This window comes from Sitodiplosis mosellana, unplaced genomic scaffold (assembly GCF_009176505.1).
Source record: "Sitodiplosis mosellana isolate CC-2019 unplaced genomic scaffold, AAFC_SMos_1.0 Smas_scaffold_6226, whole genome shotgun sequence".
NCBI classification, from domain to species: Eukaryota; Metazoa; Arthropoda; class Insecta; order Diptera; family Cecidomyiidae; genus Sitodiplosis; species Sitodiplosis mosellana.
The window spans coordinates 18,221,850-18,239,847 of NW_022601467.1; the positions used below are offsets into that span (position 1 = coordinate 18,221,850).

Here is a 17,998-nt window from a genome sequence, read left to right on the forward strand (position 1 = left end):
CTTGAAATCCATTTTATTAACTCAATCAAAGACCAACGGCAAATACTATTTGCAATGTGTTATTAACCACTTATGTTGCATTTTACAACGTTGATCAACACAAAAGGGCCAAGCAACAAGAATCCATTTAAAACACATTGAACATTGGTTCTTGGAAGAAAAAAGCACGGGAAAGTAATATGTGATGCAGAGGCTGTGACAAGAAGGCTCCTAGTGCGGTACTGGTTGATGAACTCCAGTTAATCATAACGCAATCGGTGGTTGTATTTGATGATCATTTTCATCAAACATCAAACTGGAAAATGTATTGATTTACAAAAAATACAACGACAGAAGATCGAATTCCCTTGTAATATTTAATTCAACTCCGTGTAATTTTTGTTTACAACTGATCAAAAGAAAACAATTCATGGTGCAATGCTAGTCATCCGTCTTAGAATATGCTTGAGCCGAATATATTGAAGAAACAACAAAAATCATTACCTTTTTTCCATAATAAAACTCAAAAATAAATAAAAACTAAAGCATTTTTGTCACCTCCACTCTAAATGTTTCTGTCTTCTTTTAATTTTCATTTAATTCAAGCTACAAAAACAAATTCAAATCTGAATTGGTAACGAATTATTTATAAAAATTTTGTTTTGTTGCTTTGTTGTTAAATAAAAATGAGCAATTATACAATATTTAAATATCTGTTGCAAAAGTGTCAGCTAATTAAATTATCATTTCGCTACTGAATCCGATTTCTCTAAATGAAAAAAAATATATACATATAGTAAATAATTCTAAGCCATTTTCGAAAGGTGAACAGGATGTAAAAATTTTGTTTTGTTTTTCATTTCTTTCCTCACTGTCTCTCTAACATTTGTATACAGATAGCTTACGTGCTAGAAAGAATGTCTCTAATGTGAAGAACCTTGGTTTTGAACTGTTGTAATTGTCCGTAACATACACGTGCAGATTGTCGTTTGACTTGAAACCAAAATTCGACTTTTTCTACATATAAACAATGAAAAAAAACAATCAAACAATTGGAAATATATTTCTTTAAAAAAAAGGCAGGAATTCTAGACTATTCTACAAAATATTCGTTTCAGACATTGATCACCGTTTGAGAAATTGAAAATTATAAGGCATTTTTTCTTATTAATTTTTTTTTTTGTTTGGACAAGGTAGAACGAGATTTTTTTGTTTCATACATCATAAGAATTGGAATAGTAACATAGTTCAGTTTGTATATTAGTTAACAAATTCTTCGAAATGCTACACGAGGGGAGAGGAGAGGGAGGTAAATAGATTTTGTTTGTAATTTGTGCAGATTATTAGTTTTCTGGCTTTGCTTGACTGCGTGATTGTAAATGTGATTATCATTGGTGCGCACCCGTTTTGCCGAAGCCGTTAAGTGGAAACTTCATGAACTACGTGCAATACGGATTGTTAATGCTGCTCCTCAAACAGAGAAGTGCGTTTAGGTACACAATAAAATATAGAGCGTTGGTTTGAGCGCCACACACACACAAAAGAGATCTCACTATTTGATACATTCGAAAAAAAGACGAAAAAATGCTACACAAATACTTCATGTGCTGATTTGTGGTGAAAGTGATAGACAACAGTTTTTACACATCGAAATGTTCTTTGAAAAGGTTAGCCATATTTGTTTGTTACTTAATTTTAGAATATCGAGTCAATGATTATTGTTTTTGTTTTGTTTTGGTTTAGATTCACAAAAAAGTTTTAGCCACCACAATTCAGTACACAAAGCTATTTTCCGAACGCTAGTGGCAGCACTCAATTCACTCGGACACATCGTCCGAACTCTCGACTATTGGTATAAATATATAAATTCAGATTCATCAATTTTTTTTTTGTATTTGTTTTTAGACAACGTTAAATTCGTAGAGTTTTTTTCTTCTTTTCTGCTGTGCTTGTTGATGATTGCATGAAATTTTCAAGTGAATGCCACTTTTCTTCTTAATTTTTTGTTGTTGTATGTAAATTGATAGATTAAATTTTCTATGGCTCTCGATGCCGGATATCGGCCAGGTCGGTTGGTCCAGGTGTTGGCGGTGCTGACATCGGTCTACCGTCGTTGAACACATCATAAAGTCTACTGTTCTTTTCATCATTCGCCTGAAAGCGTTCCATTATCTTGGACACTATTGTTGATGGGAGGACGTGTGGATTTCCTTTATTGGTTTGAGGTTTTTGAAGAAAAATCAATTATTAACAAATTGTATGTGATATTTCAGTAAAGATGTTGCAAAAATTAAAATAACACACAAAAATCGAAAGCAAAATCAAAAGTAGACAAAAGTTTCGTTCGAATTAAACCAAAAAAAAAATTGTTCGTTTCAAAAATCAAAATCACATAGAATTTCAGAAAAAAAAATTGTTAAAGAATTGCTAATATCGAAAATAAAAACGAAAATGAACTGAAAAATGGCTCAATTCAAAAGTGGAACTAATAAGGCACATGCCTACGATTGCAAAACATCAATTAATTTGATAGCCACACAGTCGTGCGGCGCATTAAGTTCTGCTGCATGCGTAATTTCTACTAAATGGATTCGAAGCTCATGCTCACCTCATAGATTATTTTTTTATTTTCATTTTAATGCAAAATTAGAACATAGAAAAAACAAAAGAAAAACGCTTCACAACATCGCTATAAGATATTTCTAATTTGTTACAACAAACAAGTGCAAAATCGATTTGAATGTTAAAAGACCACCTCTTCGAAATTAGCAAAGTGACAATGTGGTTGAAATCTTTGCAGAATTTGCATCCTATCGTCTGATTATGACAAACCATCGAAATTCGTTTTGTGAAGGAAAGAGAGAGAGAGAGAGAGAGAATGAGAGAAAAAAAACGGATGATCATTGAGATCGATGAATGTGGTATTTGTATGGAAAATGGGAAATATACTTATGATGCCTCATTACCTGTTAAACCACGATAACCGAGAATGCTTTGCTCGTGCAAGTTGGTGGCAATTGCTTGTTGTCTCATAAATGCTTCTGTGTCAATGCCACGCACTTGAGATGGTTTCAGAAATCTACCCAAAAATTGGAAACAAAATTAGAATCACAAATCAAACAACAGATTGAAAATGTAATAGAGCGTGCATACCTTTTTGGAATTCGGGAGAGTAAATCTTCTTGGTGCGCTGGTCCAAATCCCAATTGCCTGAGAATGGCTTCTGAATCGGGTTTTCTAGCATCTAAAAGACTTTCGACGCTAGAACAATGACTGGAATCGGATTGAAATGAACTGCCTTTGGATAATTGATTTCGATGCCTCGAACTGTCTGACAACGAATGGTCTCGTGACAACATTCCACGTTTTAGGCCTCTTTGCGTTGGACTCACCGAATATGCGCGCCGTTCAAAGAAATTCCCATTTGATCGATTATTATTCTGGATTGCAATGCTTGACGTGGGCGCACTAATATTTCGTTCACCAATCATAATCGCTTCATCATCTTGATGCTCACTAAAACTTCGTCCAATATCAGCTAAATAGAATTTATTGCGCAACCTGGGATTATCACTTGTGCTCCTTCCGATGTCGGCCATTACAATTTTACGACTAACATTCAAATGGGTTGTGTGACCGTCGTTGATGCTCGGCATTGACACATTAAAACTATCCTCATCGTCGGCCGACAGCATATCGTTACTCTGTGAGAGTCGTGAAAATTCATCGGCCGACAAATCCATATCGATTGTATCACAAACAACTGAAGCTGTTCCACTCGCTTTCGGTTCGCTGACTATAGTCATAGTCGTCATCGTTGCAACTGGTGGCAACGTTCCCGTCGTCGTCACCATCGCCGCCGTCTCCTCCTCCTCCTCCTCTGCCGCTGTCGTTGTTACATTACTATCACTATGATCGTCACTAGCTGCCATCATATCATCTTCATTTTGCTTGCTTTCATCCCAATTGGTTGCGGCTAAGAATCGACTCTTTGCATTGTTCAACAGTTTTTTGGCTTCCATTTTTCGCTCCTTAATGAAATTGTACCGCTTTTTATTGATGCTTAGTTTATAGTAAAACTCATTTAGTTTGGATTTATTTAAGACTGCTTGATTTGATGCTGTGCTTGTTGTATCGGGCTCATCGCTTTGAGGTAATTGAGGCGATGATGGTGATGCATTGAGATCCTCTGTTTCTGTATACCGATTCGAGTCGGTGCTCGATCGTCGCGTTGTTATCCGCAAAGCGGTCAAAATTGACGGTCCTTTTTGCCAAAATCTACGATCCGTATTACCTGTCACACTATCGACTCCACTTTCAATCGATTCGACCTGATGCTGCGCTGACGTTCTATCGGATGATTGTGTTGTATTGTGTTCACCACTCGTTTCACTGTGCAACGATTCGTCTTTGCGATTTACACTCAGCTCAGCAATTTGCTCGGTAATACCAACTACGTTGGGTTCGGCTGTGCTTGTGCGACGACTATTTTTTCCACAAAATTTTTCTTCGGCTAAATTTTCATCCACAATGTTTGTCTGTTGAAGGCTGTCGGTTGCATGTATCGTATCACCCGGTATTTCTGTTACGTTTTCATTTGGCAATGAATCTACCCATCGTTGAACAACCGCCGGACTCTTTGTTCTCATCTCACTCACAAAATTCGTTACCCATGAGCTCACTTTGATTCGAACTGGAAAAATTACGAAACAAAAAGGAAAGAGTCATATAAAACAACGGAAAGAGAAAAAGGGAAAACATCAAATTAAAAATGTTTAATTGTGCACGTTTAACCAAATAGAAGTCACGAATAAATCATTTAACATACATTTATCTACGATAAAAATGTACAAATTACTAACGATTTGAAAATAAAACAAACTAAGTGGATGGAACTTGTAGTGTGATGCTGTGCTGGGAGGGACGATAAAGATTAATCGAAAAAGAGCGGAAGGCTCAAACAAATGCAAAAGATCTACCTCAGTGACCAGCTCGAGAGCAAATGATTGAAGTGATTTGAACGCTTTCTTTTTGAACCTGTTGCGTGCAACTGAGTCACTCATTCAAGCAATAAACAACAGTGATGCTTTGTATGGTCGCTGCGCGCGTATTTCAACTTGAAATTTTCAAGCTAACACAAATTCTACCCAGGTGCACATATCGACCAGACAGACACTATATGGTGTGATGTGTGCTGTTTTTTTTTATCCTAGCTCTCTATATATAAATAGCTACAAAGTAATCATGTGAATCAAATCAAATCAAATCAAATTGGAAACATGGCAAATAAATCATTACAAAAAACAAACAAATTAAAAATCCTCTTGAAATCAATAACGGTCCCTGATGCATGTTTAGCGTCAACATTCATCTATAACTTTCAGTTCGTAACAAAAATCGAGCAACAACAACAACGAAAAAAAAACATCTAAATTGATGCCACGACAAAGGAAAAAAGCGAATGAAAACAAGCTAAAAATGCAATGTAAAATCAAAATTGAGATCATGAAACAGAATATTTCCAATCAATATTCAACCAAATAAATGATTGAGCGAGCTACAGCTAAGTGGTATATATGTGTATTCGATTAAATGCGTGTGCGTACGTGCAATGATTTGTACTCTTGTGGATAAATCAAAAAGAAAAGAAATTTTTTTCTATAAAAATAAATGCGATATAATTATGGAAACTAGATGCGCATAATTTGGCACATGATTTGTTCGATAGGAAACACATGAAACACTACGCACTTTGTTTACATTGAGAAAAAAATCATACGTGTAATCGAGTGAACGAGAGCGAGTGAGTGCAATAAAATGGGAGCACAACAAACCGTTTGTATTTGATGTTGTCGGTTGACATTCATCAGCGCCATCAGTTTCATTATCCATAGTTTATTTATGTCTCTCTTTCTCTCTTAAATATATTCTGACTTTTATTTTATCCTATCGAATGCATTGATAGCATTTGTATGAGTGTAACACTTTTTTATCTCCCTCTCTCTCTCTGTCTCTCGGTAGCTCTGTTGCATGTGTTGAAAATAAGGCAACAAAATAGAAAAGAAGTTAACATTAATCGATAAGTCACACATTCAGACAATATAATTCTGTTTTTTTTTTGTTCACTCGTTCAAATAATGAAAAAAAAGTGATTGAAACATGTATAGAACAATAGAGTTCATTGTAAAGGGGTAAAATGAGACGGACGAGAATAACAAACAACAAAAAAAGGGAATAAAACGAAACAAAATAGAAAAACAATTGTCAAGTAAAGCAACACCATGGTGGTGACATAAGAAAAATCGAAACGCCGCAATTATTTAGCTTGCAAGTAATCAAGACCATGTGCAATTTTGCTTCTTTGTTTTTGAGCCGTTTACAAGCCGAGATAATTACGGTTGTAGTTTCTATGTAAGGTATTTTCGGAAATTTTTCATCTAATTTTAAACATTGAATTGTTTCAATAAATAGATTCGCATTGATCAAATGCGCGACGCACTGTAGTTGAAAAAAAAACGGCAAACACGAAAAAAACAAACATAATTTTAACCTGAAACGGCCAATGTCTATGCGGAGCGCATACAGGTGAGAAGTGTCTAAATAAATATGTATTAACCGTTTGGGCAAGGTGAAGAAAGACGTGATGAAACGGCCACGGCATGGCATGGCATGGGTAAACTAAGCAAGACGGAGAAAGCGCGGGAACGACAGCAAAATACATATATAAATTTAGGCATCGTGTCGATGTAAATGGTGCAAGGTTGACAAGTACATCAAAAGCTTATGCTTTGTTCGACGCAATTAAAATGAGATGAAAAAAAAACTTATATACATAGCGAGAGATGTAAAGCATATACCATATTGCCCATGTACGCGTGCGATTTCACGTTTGCTTGAATAGAATGCTTTGATCGTTGATCCATAAGCGTTGAATCTAACACAATAAAAATTCACGCAATTTTCATTGAACCAAAAAAAAAACAACAAACAAACGACGCATTAGTTAGCATAAATGGCAAGTTGCTAGTACAGATTTTCGTAGAAATTACAAATTCGCATGTTGCAAGTACGAGAGCGGTACACAGGCAAAGTACAACATTGTTGTTATTTATATTGATTGCACCGTATATGCGCACACAGCAAGAACAACAACAAAAAACCAACAAATTGCCTTTTTTTTCTTTATTTGGATGGATGCTTCGCCTGAAGCGCTCTTGTTTGTTTATTATTTTTTCTTCTATTTCTGTTGTGCTGCCGCCTTTCGCGCGAATATTCATTAGACTTTATTGTGTATAGAGAGAGGGACACACATTTGTTTTTCAGCTCTTCCGCATAATTATTATCAATGATAACGTCGTTCTGCAACATATAGCTTCATATGGATTCGAGTATGTATGTACCTTTGCCGCATCATCCGTGCGCTCTCTCTCTCTCTCTCCCACACACACACACACACACTTACACTGTCTATCTGTGTGTTTACAAGTTTTTTTCCTCTGTTGTGCAAAGCACATAGAAACAAATGTAACAGGAACAGACAAGAGAGGAGAAAAAAATGGAAGAAATTCCGAAAAGTGGAAAAAAGCAATCGAACGGACGATTAATTTTTAATGATTGTTTCATGACCTAATTATGATTGATCCGATAGTGAATCCGGTGGTAAAGGTCAGTTTGACAGGTGAACATCGGAAAATCCTTCGGGAAAACCTTTCCAATGCGATTACATTACAATCTCATGTTACTTGTCACAATCAATAAGTTTCCTTCGATGGAACTTGGAAAAACAATTTCTTTCACTCGTCAAAAACTTTTTCTTAACTCTTTCCAACCATACACACAAAAAACACTTTGTTTTTTTCCATTCTTTAATTATTCTTGATTGATTGTTTTTCAATGATACATACATACCTTGATGATTTAAAGCAAATAATCATTTAGTTCCACGTTCAACAATAACAACAATTTAATCACAATATTCTCGGAACAAAAATAAAGAAACAAGAGATTTTTTTTTTATTTTAACACGGAATGAAAATATAGGAATTGCTGCCCCGATTCAAACAAACAGAAAAAAAAATTAAACTAAAATGGCAAACGAGTTACATTGCAAAATAAAATACACAGTTTCATGTTTCTAATCAACAATAAAACGTCTTTAATGACTATTTTTGTTTATTTAAAAAAAAAAGAAATGAAAATAAAATCGATAAAATATCACAAGAATACTATCATTTTCCTGCTTCACCATCTGTACTGTACTGATATCATTTTAACTGTCAAAAAAATTGTTGCCGTTGTGTCAAATCATGTTGACATTTAATTGTTTTCATCGTCTTCGAGATTTCGTTGTTGTTGTTGTTGTTGTTGTTGCTGTTATTGCTATGACTGTTCAGCGATATTGCTACTGATACGAATGAGAAATGAAATACAATTGGTTTCTTCCGTTGGTTGTTTATTTTTTCTGCGGTGAAATTGTTTTTTAATTCAATTTGCACAAAATTTTAAGTGAACGGTGATTTCAGTATGTCAGCGTGTTTGCATAGCTTTGTTAAAGACGTCGTTCGTCAAATTTTCGACTCAAATGAACGGCTTGATCAGCGGCACTATCGTTTGTTGTTGAATTTACCGGCCGTAGAAAAGGTATATTTTGTGCTGTGTGCTGTGTGTATTTGATTTAAATTGTGGTTTATTCATTTTTTATTGTTATAAAGCAAGCATTAGCCAAATCTATTATGGAGCTAAATTGGAATGTGGGCAGTCCGATTGCTATGAAATACTTACAAAAATCGAATATTCTGAGTATGTCTGACATGATTGTGAACACATATAATCAGAATCAAGAAGGTGCCCAGCTCATTTTTAATGATCTCTTGGAAACGGAACACATGCTATTGGGCGATTTGGTAAAAAATTCCAACAGCACGGATCCAATCGGAATGTCAGTATGCGAAATATTGAATGAAGGATTCAAGCGGCTGTGCAACGATGTCATTCAAAATCCAAGCATTTTAGTGACGAATTATTTGAGCGAAGTTGATGAGTATATACCAGGTGGGTATGGTTAGTCTTCAAGAAAAACATGGGATTCATTTTTTGTTGTTGTAATTTTTCATTTTTAGAAGAATATTTCGAAGAACTTCGTCTGATGCATCTGAAGCTGATACTTAACGATGATCCAAAAAACACAACCGATGATTCGATTAGTACTCAATTTGCGTGGAATAATGAAATCACCGACGAACACATTGTGCTCAAATCATTTCTTACCACTATCGTTGGCAATGACTTTCACACACAACGAAACACATTCGAAGCAATTCTGGAGAAATGCGACGATTGGTTACAGCAGAGTTGGAAAACCGTTTTGTTACTATTGAGATTTGTGATTGACAACGATGTGTGTAGGAAGTTCAACGCCGAACAGCTGTACGAGCTCAAAACGAGGACTAAAAGTTTGTTCTTTTTTTGTACATTCACAGTGTGAATTTCAACCTTGGATAAGAAATCAATCCATTTATTCAATGTGTTTTGATTCTTTGAACAGAGTTCTTGCAAAGTACCTTTCGGCGAGCGGTGGAAGAAGAAGACGAAAACGGTTTTCATGTGCTATTTTTAGTTGCCAGACAGCTTACACGGTATAATGTGTCGGTCTTTGGAGATTATGCAACTTGGTGGGTTTCTCGTTTAAACAATCGTTTCCTTATATTCAAGCCGATACTTAAAATAAAAGCCGCACAAACTGAGTGCTTAATAGGTTATTTCCTTGAAAATAGGTTCAAAATAACAATCGGTGAAATGAGCTACAAGCTGAAATCCAAAGAGTTTACCTTGGTCATGCAACTCTTAGCCGGTATGGTTCAGTTGGAATCGGATCCAGATATTTTAGATGTAAATGCTAAGCTACTCCGAACATTCTTTCGATTCAATTAAAACACAGTTTTCCTCCATAGGTGCATATAAATACTTCAATACAAGCTGCACCGCGTTGCGGTCAGCTCGTTATGAACTATAAGCAACTGTGTCAGAGTAGGCAATTGCATTTGCAGAGTCCAACCGTGGAGAATCCAATTGTGATAGATGAAGATGCCGACGTTTTCATGTTGGACGATGATGATTAGTACAAGACAAAATAATTACACCTTAAAGACTGAAACTACCCTTGAAAATTAGTATTTAAAAATGCAAACATCAACAATTGTTCTGTGAATAAATCTGATTTAATTTTTGGAGAGTTAAATTTGTTTAAATTGGCTACAATAAACGTTTAGATTGACAATTTGTAACATTTGAAGTGAATGTCGATCACCATCAGCCGATTGAACGTGGCGGTGCTTCTAATTGCAACGTAAGACTACAACTATCATTGGCATTATTTTCATAAAAGCAATCATTTGGCTTGGCCAATTCAACGGGTTTCGTTTGATGGATTTCGTTATCGCAACGTGGACATTGGAGTTTTTTATCGGATTCCGTGTACATTTCTTGCACACAACTATGATGTGCCGCATGGCCACACAGGCCAAAAATCAATGATTCCTGTTGATTATAAAGCTTTGACCGGCATAAAATACATTTGATTGATTTGATGGATAAGCCACGATTTGCGATTCGTTTCTCTTGTGCAAGCATTCGATGCAAATCATGGCCTAGAATACGAGCCGTCGTTTGTTGCAACAGTATTTCATACTTGGAATTGGCCAACATACCGACGAGCAAATGCTTGATATCGCCCAAATTGCCCGTTTCACTGCTTGAAGTCAACACTAATTGCACTAAATTGGTCAGATCAACGTGACCACTGGCCGCATGTAAAATACTTTTCGTTATCGCATTCAAATCGTTGCGCGACAGAACCGTTCGGATCAAGGTGAACCACAGCTTTTCGCGATCGCCATTCGATAATACATCTAATGAGCGTGAACAAAGTGCACTCAATTCCAATGCCCGGTTTTCGGCCATGCCCTCAGGCGTTGCTTGTAACATTTCTAGCGACAAATTAAAGGCGGCATCGATGTCACCTTGCCGTTCATACAAGTAGATAAGACAGTCATGTAGTTCATATTTTTTGACGATTTCAATGGCCGTTTCAAGGCGATAATTTTCGTTTGTGCGCAAGAATCCATCGACACTGTTCACATCGTGCCGGCACAACAGATTCAAATACGTCTCACAATCGTTTGAATTAATGCTAATGCCATGCTTTAGCAGCATCGAAATAAATGCAAACAAATTCGTTTCGTCGGCGGCGAGCAGTCGAATCAGTTGGCCCACATTTCGTGGAAAGAATTCAATCATAAATTGTGTAACTTTTTCACTACTTATGCGCAGCAATTCGGCGAAGTGATCGTGGCATTGTTGGAAGATTTTTCGTTCAGGTCGATTTGCTTGTAGCTGCAGATAACTCCAGACTTCGTTGTGTCGATGTGGGTCAAGTAAATAGCAATCCAATATCTGATTGAATGACTTTTGTTTCTCCAACAAATGTTCAACCACTCGATAGCACTTGGATTGACGAGCAATTGTCAAATGCTCACTCAAACTTAGTGTATTGATGCGATCGGCTTCAAGCAACGCAAGCCAAGCTTGCTCTCGATCCGAATGTTGGCGTGCACTTTCATTTTCGATTTTTTCCATTTTCACATAGTCCAACACCTTTTGCAGCAGCACTGAATCATCAGGTAGATTATTGGCAGCGATTTCATGGGCTACAAAATTGAGTAGGCAACCAATTTCCGTCCACTGAAAATGCTCAGGACTCATGATGTCGAGAAGAATGTTGACGATTCGCTGTCGATGGGATTGCCCCAGTTCACCGCTGAATTCTTTCTCTTGAAATGCTAGTGAGATTACGTTTAACGTTTCCTGTGAGTCAAAAATTAGCAACGCTCGCAAATATGGATATGGTAACTCTGATTCGACAGCACGAATCGAATGGATGGATGTTAAGCAGCGCAGCACTTCATGCTTTACATTTTGAATGATTTCCGGATTTATATAGCCCGATGGATAACCGCGACCCGATAAACAGCTTGATATGTACACGAGCAAATAGTTGCCCAAATTACGATCGTTCTCATGGGTGATTTGTGGTATGAGTTCGGTGAGTGACAGGCAATAATCGCCCAATGCCACCGTATTCAAGTGCATTTGAGCACGATAGAGTTTCTCCCGTTTTGCTGCCGATAGCACCTGATGCAAATCCAAACACTGCCAATCCAACTTTAGAATAATCTCTTCCAGTTTGACGGGCGATTGTTTCAACCAATATTCACACAGGCATTGCGACACAACTGGTGATATATAGGAAATATTTCCATTCTCAATTTGTTCGCTTAATAGAATGATGTAAGTATCTTTGGTGGTCAATCGTTCCCACAGCTCCTGCCACAGCATTTCATACTCTTGGATTTCGATTAAACAAGCCATGATTGAATTAAGGCACAGTTCAGGACATCTTGCACTCGCCGTCAAGTATTCTTCCACCAATTGGATTACACGATCTTTGGCCATTTGTTTTCGTCGCGAACGATCGCCGGCACTTCGATAGCCCTCAATAGCTAGCGAACATGCTTCACACCACCGTTGATTCTGAGCTAAATGCGTGATGCGATCACTCCAAGAGCGAACATTTATCGATTGTAAACTTCGTGCACCCAACACATACAGCTGTGATCCTTTTGATATAACCGAATTGTAACATGCATATGTTCCGGCCAGAGCAAATGCCGGCGACACATTGCCACCGGTTGCAAAACCTTTGAAATGTGCCGAACCATAAACAAGTCCCGCATTTGCAATATCAATACATTCTGATTCTTTGGTCGTTCGAACATCCGTCAAATGAAGCATTTCATTTCGATCAACCGTTGCTATCGTCTTCGGTCCCATCCAATGAACAGCCAACAAGCTATAGCTCAAGCTGATGTGACGCAGGAACAACAACGATATTTTACCCGATTGAATGCAGATCTGGAAAATGGATAAAAAAAATAATGAATAGAATCGTGTTTTGGTCAAGGTGAACAACGCTCACTCTTTACCTGATGAAAATACACATTTGTACCGCGAGCTGCAGCCAAAACGGGATCAATGACACGCGTCGAATCAGCCGATTGAATCAATACCATTTGCCACGATATCAACGGTAAACTATCCGGAGGTCCTTGCAACGGATGGAATTTGATCACTTTCAACCGTGGCCGAATCATAACCACAAAAAATTTGGACAGAGTAGCCAGTGCAACGATACAATACGATTTCAGTGGATGATCTTCTTCGTCGATAATCAATGGCTCTATTGAACAAACCTATTGAGAAGGATGATACACTAAATAGATGAAGAGAATTGTTAAACAAAACTCGTTCGTACAAACCTCTCCTCTAGCTCCACTGAACAAACACTTTGAATCACAGCCACGTTTGCCAAGGCGTCGTGTGAAGCTGAGTGACCACACAGATCCACCGGTGTCCGAGCACAGTGCGAGTGTCGGTTTTCCAGTCCATTTTATATTGAGAACACCGCTATTCGGTGTTATGGCATCGGAAAGGACTCGTAACGAATCACCCGTTGACGTGTCAATCATCACAATGTAGCCTCTGGCAAATCCAGCCAGCAAACGAGTACTCTCTTCATTAAATGCGAGACTTGTAACAGCACCTTGCTGTAAATATTCCTGACAGCACCATCTCAGCGCTTGTAGTATATCGAATGCCATGATATGACCGTGTGATGTACCGACCGCAATCATATCCGATACAGCCACAGATGTTGCCAATCCTGAGTTAATTCTCTCCTGCAAAACCGATTCACAGTGATTTCGGATGGATTTTCAGCGATTTTATTGGTTTCTTACCGAAGCAGATGTTATCTGCGAAGTGACCCCTTGCAGTAGAACATGCCTAAGCATTGTTCCAGTTTTAGGTCGATCGTCAATTGATGGCGTTGGTGTGATACGAACACTTACATCGGAGATTATATCAGAATCGGTATCCAATTCACTTAAAATACTTTCCAATGATGGCATCATATCAACATGTGGAATGGAGTATTCAGCATCGTCAAGCTAGAAAAAAAACGCAGTACAAATGAGTGTAAACACAAAACGATTCGATGAAATCCAATCAAATCATATACCTCATCCAGGTCCAATTGCAACGATTCGGCCAGAAGACTGTCATTTGAGCCACGATCCGAGTCCAACAGCGATTGAAGTGACGGTGCTTTTAGTGTATTCATTTTTATTTTTGTGTCGTTTGATTGACACTTCCCCTCTGTTGCGCCTAATCAAATGGTACAATCTGAAACGGAAAAATCGCGCTTCCGAATCTCAAATCGTTTGGATATATCGACAGTTTAACTAGGGCAAACAATGAATATTCTATGCATCGGATACGGAATTTTCTTTTCTTTCAACAAAATAATTTGATTTTTTTATCCAAAACATTGCACATTACACACTATTTAATACACATTTTACAAGATATATAACTAATATATGAAAACAGCCCACTTTTTATTGCAATTGACATGAAATAGCATTATCAACAGCAAATGACAACTACATACAATACACACCGATGTAGAATCTGACGTGTGCACTTGTGTGTATATATCTGTGTCTGTGTTTTTTCGATAGGGACGTGCACATACTCAACGGGCCACTATGGGCTCGTACACGTCAAATCCACAAACATTGCACGCACACAAACACCCAACCGTCGTTTCGTCGAAATCGCATGTGGTTGTGCAGAGCTAATGAATTGTAGCTAGTTCAGTGTCAAGATCGATTGAAAAATGTAAATAGTGACTTAGGCAGAATCAAGCCGGATGGAAAAGGATTTTCCCTAATCAAAGTGCCTCCAGACGAAATTCACCGAGTTTATACAACAAAATGTCGAATACAAAACCGTGCATATTTTGCGATATTGTCGCTGGCAAAAGCCCCGATACTGTCATTGAATTTTCCAACGAACATATTATTATTTTCAACGATATTCGACCAGCTTCTGATTACCATTATTTGGCCGTTCCCAAAAATCACATGCAAAATGTGCGTGAATGCACTCTCGACGATAAGGATTTGAGTAAGTTGCAGTCGTTGCGAAAATGTGTGCGTGTTTAATTATGTGATTAACGTTTGGGTGTTCTAGTTATTGAAATGCAGAATGAGCTACGTAATCTTCTGAGTGTAAAAAATGTGAATCTTGACGATGTTTCGTATGGATTTCATTGGCCACCATTTACCAGCATTGATCATTTGCATATGCACGCGATTGCACCAGTTTCGAAAATGGGCTTCGTGCAACGACTCGTATTCAAGCCAATAAATATGTGGTATTGCACGGTAAGGATGGAATATTGATGAATTAAAGCGAAAAATTCCGATGTAATAAATGAATTGTGATGATTTTTTTCTCTCCTAAATTGCAGCCGGAATACGTGTTATCGAAACTGAAACCAGCCACTCATACATAGAATGTGTTCCAATAATCTTGATATTTTTTCTAGACTTTAGAACGGCTTTGTAGCTTGTTTTTTCTTAATGAAATTTCGCTTTAAAATTTATTTAAAATTGTTAATTAATCGTAGGGGAATAAAGAGATGGGCTTGACAAAAAATAACAAGTAATAAATTAAAACTAGAATCAAATAACCTGTCTCCATCTACATAGGTAGTTCTATCGTGCATGAAAATTTTAAAACTCGCAACTCTTCCAAAACAATACAATGTTTGACGTTGACAGATGTTCTCAATTCTCGCATACTCATATATAGAAACGAAAGTCAAACAGATAGAAGTGTGTTTATTGGTTTGTATATTCTGAACTAGTTGAAATCGGTTTTAAAGTTAAAAAAAATGGCAATCGATCTTCTTCTTTAAATGCTAGGTTGCATTGCATTTTCCACATTTTGTGCGTGTTTTTCACATTTCCGTGTGATTGCTGGTATTTTCTGACTCACAGAACAATATATCGTCTGTGTATATAGATCGTAGTGTCTTTGTGTGTGTGTGTGTGTGCGTCAAATTGTAAGGCATATACATGAACGCAATAATTGCATTATGTCATTTTTGCGAGGCGCATGGCCCGTGCCCGATTTTGTGTACACACACTTTGCGCGACACCAAAATCGATGAGTTGGTAAACAATGGTAGCGGCAATGAGAACGCTTGTCCGGGATGTAATTCAATCGGTAAAACAGTTGGCCTACTGAGCCAAGATTCGGAGAGTAATGCCAATTTTCTGAGCACACAAACAACCGTCATCAATGACATTTGGCCAATAGTCAAACAAGCAGCTGTTCGTAGCTTGAGCTGTGAGGTAACAAAAAACCATCATTCAAATGTCGCATTTGGTGTTGAACAATTTTGAATTTCAATTTTAGGTGAGCAGTAACAAAGATGGAAGTTTGGTATTCTTCGGTGATGCATCACGTGGCCATATACTTAGCTACACATTTCAAATACACGATTCGCAGGCACGGGGATTTTTCCGTCTATTCTCAATCATTGTTCTGATGAAAGATAAAATGTATCTGCTGAATGTGCAACCATTTTTGGCGGAAAATCTGCAGAAAATCTCCACAGAACTGCAAAGCTACTCGTCACAAATCCATTCGGCCGAACAGGCAAAATACTCGGAACGAGCTCAACGATTGAATTCGGGCCATGCAAGCACACAACCACCGCGATCACTCATCGAATTGACTGGCGAACCGAATATTTTCGCATATATTCATTCACATTTCGCGTGGATTTTATGGATGGGAGCACGTTGTCTCACTGAAAACATAAACATTGGCCTGCCGCTTTTGAACATCACCACAAACAGCAAACTCGATCCATTCTCTGTGATTCAATTGAAAGTCAAGGATTCGAACGCAACGAGAAAATTGTTTAACGACAATGACAATGAACATTTTGTACGAAAATCCCAAAGTATTTTGGGCGAATATTTTCCATCCGCCTGCTACTGTGCTCTTGTCGGAATACAGGTAACAACACAAATCAAAGCACGTTTTTTTTTCTTCAGAATTTTCGAATTTCCGAATAATATTTCATTTCAATTCAATTTTCTTCTAGATCGTTCTGAGAGGTCCACCATCGATAACAACCGAGTGTTTGAAATGTTTTGGAAAATTGTTACCTGAAACCATGCACCATCTCATTTGCATCGAATCCGATCAATACTTACCGTCAAGCCAATGCCGAATTTTATCAGTTTTACCTCATGTGGCTGTGCCTCAACCATCGGATAAAATATACCGCATCGATTTCACCGACGATTCAGATGAAGCACACATAAAATGGCCTGGAACATTACCCAATAAATGTAAATTACTCATATATTCCCCTTAGAAACATGGAAAGATATTAATTTCTCATTTTTCATAACAGATCCGGACCTCTTGACAAAAGTACTAAAATCCGTCGACGAGAAACTAATACCAGATCTAGTTCTAACTAAACAAATACGAGTTTTGGTCGAAGAATGGAAAAAGTAAGAACATTTTTTATTGAATTCAAACAAAAAAGTTTATCAAGCCATTTGTGTTTTTCCATTTGCAGCAAAGTGGCTTGTTTACAAACGATCTCATCGAATGCAGATTTGGTCAAAGTGAAAAAAGTAATGGGCGTTCAACCACAAGATCAAGCACTCATCAACTATTGGAGCAGTTCGTTTTTGAGCCGGTAGCAATGCGTGTTTTTTAGCTAGGAAATTGTATATTTGTATCAAATAAAAATTCCTACGAATTTGAAGAAAAAAAAAAACGTGTTTTATGCCAACTATTGATCAATGACGGAAAGTATTCTCAAGATTGGGTATTTTCCGACCCAAATAGTTGTTAAAGCTGTTAAAATCGATTAGATTGAGTCTTGAACCAATCCATGTTCTATTTCTCGACAACGTGGTCAATCAAAATGCGAATAAGGTATAGAGATTAAGATGGTGAGATGTCATCAAATTTGGATTGTATCCATATTTTCAGGCGGGAGCAAAAGCTACGGCTTTATTCTTTA

At 37.4% G+C, this 17,998-nt stretch overlaps 5 protein-coding genes across 12 annotated transcripts; 3 read left to right on the forward strand and 2 right to left on the reverse strand.

The window, feature by feature from the left end:
• Positions 1 to 527: 527 nt before the first annotated feature.
• On the reverse strand, positions 528 to 8,252 carry LOC129578100 (uncharacterized). Of its 5 annotated transcripts, XM_055466209.1 has the most exons (6): positions 7,888 to 8,252; positions 5,814 to 6,002; positions 3,133 to 4,672; positions 2,946 to 3,058; positions 2,735 to 2,796; positions 528 to 2,189 (listed from the first exon to the last, which is right to left on the reverse strand). In XM_055466209.1, exons 2-6 carry the CDS (start codon positions 5,869 to 5,871, stop codon positions 2,160 to 2,162), a joined length of 1,803 nt encoding a protein of 600 aa, XP_055322184.1. In that variant the 5' UTR covers positions 5,872 to 6,002; positions 7,888 to 8,252; the 3' UTR covers positions 528 to 2,159. The 5 variants fall into 5 exon arrangements, with proteins under 5 accessions (XP_055322184.1, XP_055322183.1, XP_055322187.1 ...); XM_055466208.1 differs by lacking the exon at positions 2,735 to 2,796; XM_055466212.1 differs by lacking the exons at positions 2,735 to 2,796; positions 5,814 to 6,002; positions 7,888 to 8,252 and adding an exon at positions 5,586 to 5,725.
• Positions 8,253 to 8,306: 54 nt separating this feature from the next.
• LOC129578102 (uncharacterized) lies at positions 8,307 to 10,210 on the forward strand. Of its 2 annotated transcripts, none has more exons than XM_055466217.1 (6): positions 8,307 to 8,619; positions 8,691 to 9,030; positions 9,099 to 9,431; positions 9,524 to 9,650; positions 9,753 to 9,867; positions 9,930 to 10,210. In XM_055466217.1, exons 1-6 carry the CDS (start codon positions 8,503 to 8,505, stop codon positions 10,095 to 10,097), a joined length of 1,200 nt encoding a protein of 399 aa, XP_055322192.1. In that variant the 5' UTR covers positions 8,307 to 8,502; the 3' UTR covers positions 10,098 to 10,210. The 2 variants fall into 2 exon arrangements, with proteins under 2 accessions (XP_055322192.1, XP_055322193.1); XM_055466218.1 differs by having other exon boundaries at positions 8,345 to 8,619; positions 9,102 to 9,431.
• LOC129578099 (vacuolar protein sorting-associated protein 8 homolog) lies at positions 10,175 to 15,702 on the reverse strand. The gene is made up of 6 exons (XM_055466206.1): positions 15,633 to 15,702; positions 14,114 to 14,277; positions 13,833 to 14,042; positions 13,353 to 13,772; positions 13,020 to 13,286; positions 10,175 to 12,948 (listed from the first exon to the last, which is right to left on the reverse strand). Exons 2-6 carry the CDS (start codon positions 14,213 to 14,215, stop codon positions 10,288 to 10,290), a joined length of 3,660 nt encoding a protein of 1,219 aa, XP_055322181.1. The 5' UTR covers positions 14,216 to 14,277; positions 15,633 to 15,702; the 3' UTR covers positions 10,175 to 10,287.
• LOC129578103 (adenosine 5'-monophosphoramidase HINT3-like) lies at positions 14,677 to 15,631 on the forward strand. The gene is made up of 3 exons (XM_055466219.1): positions 14,677 to 15,063; positions 15,130 to 15,323; positions 15,410 to 15,631. Exons 1-3 carry the CDS (start codon positions 14,871 to 14,873, stop codon positions 15,452 to 15,454), a joined length of 432 nt encoding a protein of 143 aa, XP_055322194.1. The 5' UTR covers positions 14,677 to 14,870; the 3' UTR covers positions 15,455 to 15,631.
• Positions 15,592 to 17,749, forward strand: LOC129578101 (folliculin). 3 transcript variants are annotated; one of them, XM_055466214.1, is made up of 7 exons: positions 15,592 to 15,603; positions 15,651 to 15,776; positions 15,867 to 16,298; positions 16,363 to 16,971; positions 17,060 to 17,309; positions 17,375 to 17,477; positions 17,546 to 17,749. In XM_055466214.1, exons 3-7 carry the CDS (start codon positions 16,020 to 16,022, stop codon positions 17,670 to 17,672), a joined length of 1,368 nt encoding a protein of 455 aa, XP_055322189.1. In that variant the 5' UTR covers positions 15,592 to 15,603; positions 15,651 to 15,776; positions 15,867 to 16,019; the 3' UTR covers positions 17,673 to 17,749. The 3 variants fall into 3 exon arrangements, with proteins under 3 accessions (XP_055322189.1, XP_055322188.1, XP_055322190.1); XM_055466213.1 differs by lacking the exon at positions 15,592 to 15,603 and having other exon boundaries at positions 15,654 to 15,788; XM_055466215.1 differs by lacking the exons at positions 15,592 to 15,603; positions 15,651 to 15,776 and having other exon boundaries at positions 15,818 to 16,298; positions 16,456 to 16,971.
• Positions 17,750 to 17,998: the final 249 nt, after the last annotated feature.

Excerpts from the sequence above, each read along its gene's own strand:
- LOC129578101 (XM_055466214.1), top strand. The coding sequence starts at position 16,020 with ATGAACGCAATAATTGCATTATGTCATTTTTGCGAGGCGCATGGCCCG. Across the intron at positions 16,299-16,362 it reads TTCGTAGCTTGAGCTGTGAG|GTGAGCAGTAACAAAGATGG; the intron begins GTAACAAAAAAC and ends TTTCAATTTTAG. Across the intron at positions 17,310-17,374 it reads TGGAACATTACCCAATAAAT|ATCCGGACCTCTTGACAAAA; the intron begins GTAAATTACTCA and ends TTTTCATAACAG.
- LOC129578102 (XM_055466217.1), top strand. The coding sequence starts at position 8,503 with ATGTCAGCGTGTTTGCATAGCTTTGTTAAAGACGTCGTTCGTCAAATT. Across the intron at positions 9,031-9,098 it reads AGTTGATGAGTATATACCAG|AAGAATATTTCGAAGAACTT; the intron begins GTGGGTATGGTT and ends TTTCATTTTTAG. Across the intron at positions 9,868-9,929 it reads CGGATCCAGATATTTTAGAT|GTGCATATAAATACTTCAAT; the intron begins GTAAATGCTAAG and ends TTTCCTCCATAG.
- LOC129578099 (XM_055466206.1), bottom strand. The coding sequence starts at position 14,215 with ATGAATACACTAAAAGCACCGTCACTTCAATCGCTGTTGGACTCGGAT. Across the intron at positions 13,287-13,352 it reads TCAGTGGAGCTAGAGGAGAG|GTTTGTTCAATAGAGCCATT; the intron begins GTTTGTACGAAC and ends CCTTCTCAATAG. Across the intron at positions 12,949-13,019 it reads CAAATGTGTATTTTCATCAG|ATCTGCATTCAATCGGGTAA; the intron begins GTAAAGAGTGAG and ends TCCATTTTCCAG.
- LOC129578103 (XM_055466219.1), top strand. The coding sequence starts at position 14,871 with ATGTCGAATACAAAACCGTGCATATTTTGCGATATTGTCGCTGGCAAA. Across the intron at positions 15,064-15,129 it reads TCTCGACGATAAGGATTTGA|TTATTGAAATGCAGAATGAG; the intron begins GTAAGTTGCAGT and ends TGGGTGTTCTAG. Across the intron at positions 15,324-15,409 it reads TAAATATGTGGTATTGCACG|CCGGAATACGTGTTATCGAA; the intron begins GTAAGGATGGAA and ends CCTAAATTGCAG.
- LOC129578100 (XM_055466208.1), bottom strand. The coding sequence starts at position 5,871 with ATGGATAATGAAACTGATGGCGCTGATGAATGTCAACCGACAACATCA. Across the intron at positions 4,673-5,813 it reads GACAACATCAAATACAAACG|TTCGAATCAAAGTGAGCTCA; the intron begins GTTTGTTGTGCT and ends TAATTTTTCCAG. Across the intron at positions 2,190-2,945 it reads CGGTTATCGTGGTTTAACAG|GAAATCCACACGTCCTCCCA; the intron begins GTAATGAGGCAT and ends AAACCAATAAAG.